The following is a 6,220-nucleotide window of genomic DNA, read 5'->3' as shown; positions in this document are numbered from 1 at the left end:
CTTTCGTTTCTTTGTTGATAAGAGCAGAGTTACAGAATAGGTCACTAAGCTCTTTGTTTTGTGCCCACCACGAGTATCGATACCAGGTATTTAGGGTTAATAAGCCTTCAAACTTACCTCAGAGCCGCTAGAGGGCCCAGCACCCTTTTAAGAACCTTCTACATCCAGTCCCAACAATGGAAGTGTTTCAGGTTCCAAAATATTCAAACACAATCACACCAAATAAACCGCAACAAAACGTTGATTGTAATGATTTAATAAAAACAAGGTAAGTATATTAATAATTAACACAGTTACATATAGATGGCTGCCAAAGGTGTTTCATGGTAATACAATCTTAGTGATGTTTATTGCGTGTTTTTTTAACATTAAAATAGTTTAATATTGCACTAACATAGATTGTTTTTACAGAACTACTATTCAGAAAGCAGTTCTATACAGTAGCAACTGCCATAGCACTTAATTTAAACTGATTATCAGAAGTCGACGTTTCGGTTTATAAAGTATCATAAGTGGACATTCCTAGTCTTAGGATCCACAGCTGAAGAAGCTGGAATATTTTTGTCATTACTCTGATGAGAGTGATAGTTTTTTTCAACAGTTATCTTACTCGGCTGAGTTCGGTTGAGAGGTCTTGATTTTTTGGAAGTCGTTTTCTTTTTCACGACGTGATACATATCTCGCTGCTTGAAACGGAGTTTGTCCGTATACTCTAACTCTCGGTTTATCATTCGGTTACAGGTTTCGTTGCCGCCAGAATCACTCGCCAAAAACGTAATCACGTTTGAATGGGTTTTCTCCTTGAGAACTTGGGCTTTCGAAATAGGCATTTCTTTTTTCACACAAAACTTATAAAACAAACTAGTTCTTCTCCGAAGCTCAATGATTTCTTTGGCCATTTTGTCTTCACCAAATTCACGTATCCGGTCTTCAAGTTTATGTTTGAAGTGCTGGTAGAGCATTTCGTCTCCCGTATTAAGATGTCGTATAAGTGTCTGAATTTTGGGGGGGAGGTTGTTTTTGTTTGTGTCGTTTCTTGCATTATGTCGGAAAGCGATAACGTCGTTATAATCCCAACACATGAGGTCTTTCAGCAACACCAAAGACGCTTCCATTCGTTCTGCAACCATCACTAGATCGAAAACCGAGTCGGTGTAATTAATAAAGTCAGAAACGGCTTTGAGATTTCGAAAAGAGTTTGGACTGAAGCCCAGATCGAACAGCATCTGATTGAGACCAAGTTTTCTAAACAGTCTTTTGAATGTGAGTTTATATTCAAATGTTTTCAACGAAACGCGATGTAGATTCTCTAATTTCAACTTGTAAGCTTTGTCCAGTTCATAATAAGAGTACAGGGATGCGAAGAGCTCCAAAGGATCGCGGACTATGGTGACGTAAATGGAATCTTCTGGCATCACTTTTTTTATCTCGGTTTGGTTAAAACGTGTGTGATGAGCTAAAATATTATACGTTCGATTAAAACGGGACGGATCGGGAATCATCTTGTGATTGAATGGTAAAGGATGACCGAGATAGTTACGTTCATAAGGCAGAACAAACGTTAGGTTATGGGCGTCTCCATACCTAAAAAATATATTTTGTATAGTTGAACTGGCACATTTGTGAGTTTTCAAAAACACGACGTTTACACGTGGTTTGCACGAACTTTTCTTCTCACTCACCCAAGTTACCGACACCGGTGCAAAGCGGACGGTTGACCTACAGAAAAGAAAACATTCAACTGGTTCTAATGTTCCATTAAAAAACACTGACTATATACTAGAAGACATTCAACTGGTTCTGATGTTCCATTAAAAACCACTGACTATATACTAGAAGACATTCAACTGGTTCTAATGTTCCATTAAAAATCACTGACTATATACTAGAAGACATTCAACTGGTTCTAATGTTCCATTAAAAACCACTGACTATATACTAGAAGACATTCAACTGGTTTTAATGTTCCATTAAAAACCACTGACTATATACTAGAAGACATTCAACTGATTCTGATGTTCCATTAAAAATCACTGACTATATACTAGAAGACATTCAACTGGTTCTAATGTTCCATTAAAAACCACTGACTATACACTAGAAGACATTCAACTGGTTCTAATGCTCCATTAAAAATCACTGACTATATACTAGAAGACATCCAACTGGTTCTAATGTTCCATTAAAAATCACTGACTATATACTAGAAGACATTCAACTGGTTCTAATGTTCCATTAAAAATCACTGACTATATACTATTACGAAAACTCAGTTGTGTACAAATGGTTTTTAGTAAAACTTCTAGAATTACTCGATGTAAGATCTTACCAACTAATATAATTTATCTAAAATAAATTTAAACATTGTCGTTGTACTTTCAAAATAGAAATACATGAAACACTTTATTAATATTATATATATATATATATACTGTTTCCAACAATTTGATATTCATATAAATTAATTGCTGTTTACGAACACAGTTACCATTTATTTAATTTCTCTAGTTGATATTGTTCTATAAAAACATTGTAATACTAGCAAGAAACGATCTTATAACACCAAATTTATGTATATATATATAGAATTATACATGGACTTTTCTCTCCGGTAAGAGGGCCGAAAGCTCGCAAATAAAAATACTTTAACGTAGAGAAAAGTCCGTGTACAATTCCATATATTAATTAACCTACGTTATGAGTTTTAAAAAACAATTATCAAATTTATACCATTAATTATTTAAACCAATTAAAACTTTGTACTACCAGTTATGGTTTGTGTTTTAGTGGAACGCTCCTGGAGAAGCTGTAAAGCGAAACGCTGAGTGTCCAATTAAAGAAAAAAGTAACAAATTTTATATTATGAGATCGTTTATTACTTGTATTTAAGTCACCATTTGTTATGCATTAAATTATATTAAAAATTAAAGATTTAATAGAGTTTTTTAAATTTTTGTGATTATTTATATATATAATAAAGCACGTTCACATAGTGATTACTTTTGCCGAGGCCCGGCATGGCCAGGTGGTTAGGGCGCTCGACTCGCAATCTGAGGGTGACGGGCTCGAATCCTCGTCACACCAAACATGCTCGCCCTTTCAACCGTGGGGGCGTTATATTCGTTGGTCCAAGAGTTGGCGGTGGGTGGTGGTGACTAGCTGCCTTCCCTCTAGTCTCACACTGCTAAATTAGGGACGGCTAGCGCAGATAGCCCTCGTGTAGCTTTGCGCGAAATTCAAAAACAAGCATACTTTTGCCGATTTGAGCTCCATGTTATCTATCTATTGGCAGACGATAGTCTGGGATAAGATGGAGCCAAAAAACAGTTATCTAGAGCACAGTCATTCTGTTGTATTTATTTATAAACTAATTATAATTAAAAGATAATTCTTTCTGCGCTTTGTACACATAAATTGTACGATTCACTACCTAAGCAAGCAAGTGTAAGAAAACACCCAACTCTTATGTTCAGCTCACGTGGTGGCGCTATAGTTTAGGCGAAACGCTGACGACACACATTACTTTACCTGTTTGTTTGTTGTTACTGTAAGTTATACAATAATGGGCTATTTGTGTTCTGCCCGATTTTTAGCGTTAAAAGCCCCCAAACTTATCACGAACCACTAGGGGAGCAAGGAAACTTACTAAAAAAACACGTGCTTTAGAAAATAATATCCGCCTATTGTTATTTGGCACCAAAGTAATGGTTTAAAGTGAAAAATGCCCTCTCTTTGTCTGTCCCCCCCCCTCTCTCTCTATATATATATACGTTATATATATTCAAAGAACTAGGCCAACTCATTAGACAGTTTTACCTAATGTTATATATATATATATATTCAAAGAACTAGGCCAACCCATTAGGCAGTTTTACCAATGTTATATATATATGCAAAGAACTAGGCCAATCCATTAGGCTGCTTTTACCAATGTTGTTCTTTTAGCGCAAAGCTGCACAATGTGCAATATCCGCTTGGTCCCCCGCAGGGTATCGAGCCCCGGATTTCAGTGTTGTAACTCCGTAAACTTATCGCTGACCCACTGGGGGAGTTTGAAAAGGAATCTTTGTTGTTGTTGTTGTTTTAGGCCCAAAGCCAAAGAATGGGCTATTTACGCTCTGTCTACCGCGAGAAATCGAACCCCGGATTCTAGTGTAGTAGAATTTCGAATAATTTCTTTATTGAGACCAATTCTAGGATTACGAAAGCAATTAATTATGTTTAACTGCAAACATATTCGCTATTTTAACTCTTACTGTCAATTGTGTCTCCCGATGGGTCGGTGGAAAGTTTACGAACTTAGAACGCTAAAATCCGGGGTTCGATTATCCGTGGTAGACAGAGAATAGGGAGCTTATTGAGTATCTTCGCGCTACAAAAAACAACAATAAAACTGGATTAGTTTAAGAACGTATTCTATTCAACCGACCGAGTGTAAAACGATGATGTCAGTTATAAGCCAATTAAAATTAGACTATTCATACTTTTAAGCTACACACAGCAAGGCCAGAGTATTAAAAAAGAAAGTTTGGTTTATAATCTCTCTGCAACTTAAAACTACGAGAAAGAAAATTTTAAACCAGAAGCTATTTGCTGTGTCCACCTAGGAGATCAAACCTCTGATTTAAGCGTTGTAAATCCGTAGACTTACCGCTGTCTCAACGGGAGACTACAATGCAAAGGAAAAAAAATAGAACAGAGAATACAAACGGATAAAAAGTGAACAACACTCTATACCAACTCCCCCCAAAGAAAATGGATTTTTCAAGTACAGATTTCACAAGATGTAATTAAGATAAAAAGAACTAAAGAAAGAAGGTAATCGAATCAGTATATAATTAGACACGTACAAGATACATAAAAATCAGTCTGAACACACATGAAAAAATTTAAACTAAGCAGAAATCCCCGACTTCCCTAAGATAACATGAATAAAATAAACTTACCACAACAAACAAAAAACACAGATAAGACAAAAAATTAAAAACGGTCGGGGTTTCAGCAGACGATCCATTCCTCTATAAGTTCATTAAGCCTGTTTAGATCTTCTCTTTACTGCATGAACAGTGGTCGTCGTTTCTGTTCGTGAACGAAGATCTGTATTATATATAGAAAAAATAAATCAAAATTATCAGATACATTAGAAATACGACATTATCAGGTATATTAACAAATACAAAATTATCAGATATATATTAGAAATACGAAATTATTAGATATATTAAAAAATACGAAATTATCAGGTATATTAGAAATACGAAGTTATCAGGTATATCCAAAAATACAAAATTATCAGATATATATTAGAAACAAATTGTTACCAAGGTAGTGTAAGTATTGTTACGAAGGTAATGTAAGCACTGTTACCAAGGTAGTGTAAGTATTGTTACGAAGGTAGTGTAAGCACTGTTACCAAGGTAGTATAAGTATTGTTACCAAGGTAGTATAGGTATTGTTACCAAGGTAGTGTAAGTATTGTTACCAAGGTAGTATAAGTATTGTTACCAAGGTAGTGTAGGTATTGTTACCAAGGTAGTATAGGTATTGTTACCAAGGTAGTATAAGTATTGTTACCAAGGTAATGTAAGTATTGTTACTAAGGTAGTGTAAGTATTGTTACCAAGGTAGTGTAAGCACTGTTACCAAGGTAGTATAAGTATTGTTACCAAGGTAGTATAGGTATTGTTACTAAGGTAGTATAGGTATTGTTACTAAGCTAGTGTAAGTATTGTTACCAAGGTAGTATAAGTATTGTTACCAAGGTAGTGTAAGTATTGTTACCAAGGGAGTGTAAGTATTGTTACCAAGGTAATGTAAGTATTGTTACCAAGGTAGTATAGGTATTGTTACCAAGGTAGTGTAAGTATTGTTACCAAGGTAGTATAAGTATTGTTACCAAGGTAGTGTAAGCACTGTTACCAAGGTAGTATAAGTATTGTTACCAAGGTAGTATAAGTATTGTTACCAAGGTAATGTAAGTATTGTTACTAAGGTAGTGTAAGTATTGTTACCAAGGTAGTGTAAGTATTGTTACTAAGGTAGTATAAGTATTGTTACCAAGGTAGTATAGGTATTGTTACCAAGGTAGTATAGGTATTGTTACTAAGGTAGTGTAAGTATTGTTACCAAGGTAGTATAAGTATTGTTACCAAGGTAGTGTAAGTATTGTTACCAAGGTAGTATAAGTATTGTTACCAAGGTAGTATAGGTATTGTTACTA

General features: G+C 35.1%; 1 protein-coding gene across 1 annotated transcript; it reads right to left on the bottom strand.

The window, feature by feature from the left end:
- Positions 1-240: 240 nt before the first annotated feature.
- On the bottom strand, positions 241-5,100 carry LOC106471249 (galactose-3-O-sulfotransferase 2-like). Its single transcript, XM_013931840.2, has 2 exons — positions 4,947-5,100; positions 241-1,719 (listed from the first exon to the last, which is right to left on the bottom strand). Exons 1-2 carry the CDS (start codon positions 5,012-5,014, stop codon positions 507-509), a joined length of 1,281 nt encoding a protein of 426 aa, XP_013787294.1. The 5' UTR covers positions 5,015-5,100; the 3' UTR covers positions 241-506.
- Positions 5,101-6,220: the final 1,120 nt, after the last annotated feature.

The sequence above is a fragment of the Limulus polyphemus genome, unplaced genomic scaffold (genome assembly GCF_000517525.1).
Source record: "Limulus polyphemus unplaced genomic scaffold, Limulus_polyphemus-2.1.2 Scaffold4492, whole genome shotgun sequence".
Classification (NCBI taxonomy): Eukaryota; Metazoa; Arthropoda; class Merostomata; order Xiphosura; family Limulidae; genus Limulus; species Limulus polyphemus.
This window is presented reverse-complemented; position numbering and strand designations above follow the sequence as displayed.

Bases quoted from the DNA above. Each gene is read 5' to 3' on its own strand.
- LOC106471249 (XM_013931840.2), bottom strand. From the start codon at position 5,014: ATGGATCGTCTGCTGAAACCCCGACCGTTTTTAATTTTTTGTCTTATC. The intron at 1,720-4,946 runs GTAAGTTTATTT...TCTTTTCTGTAG, and splicing joins TGTGTTTTTTGTTTGTTGTG to GTCAACCGTCCGCTTTGCAC.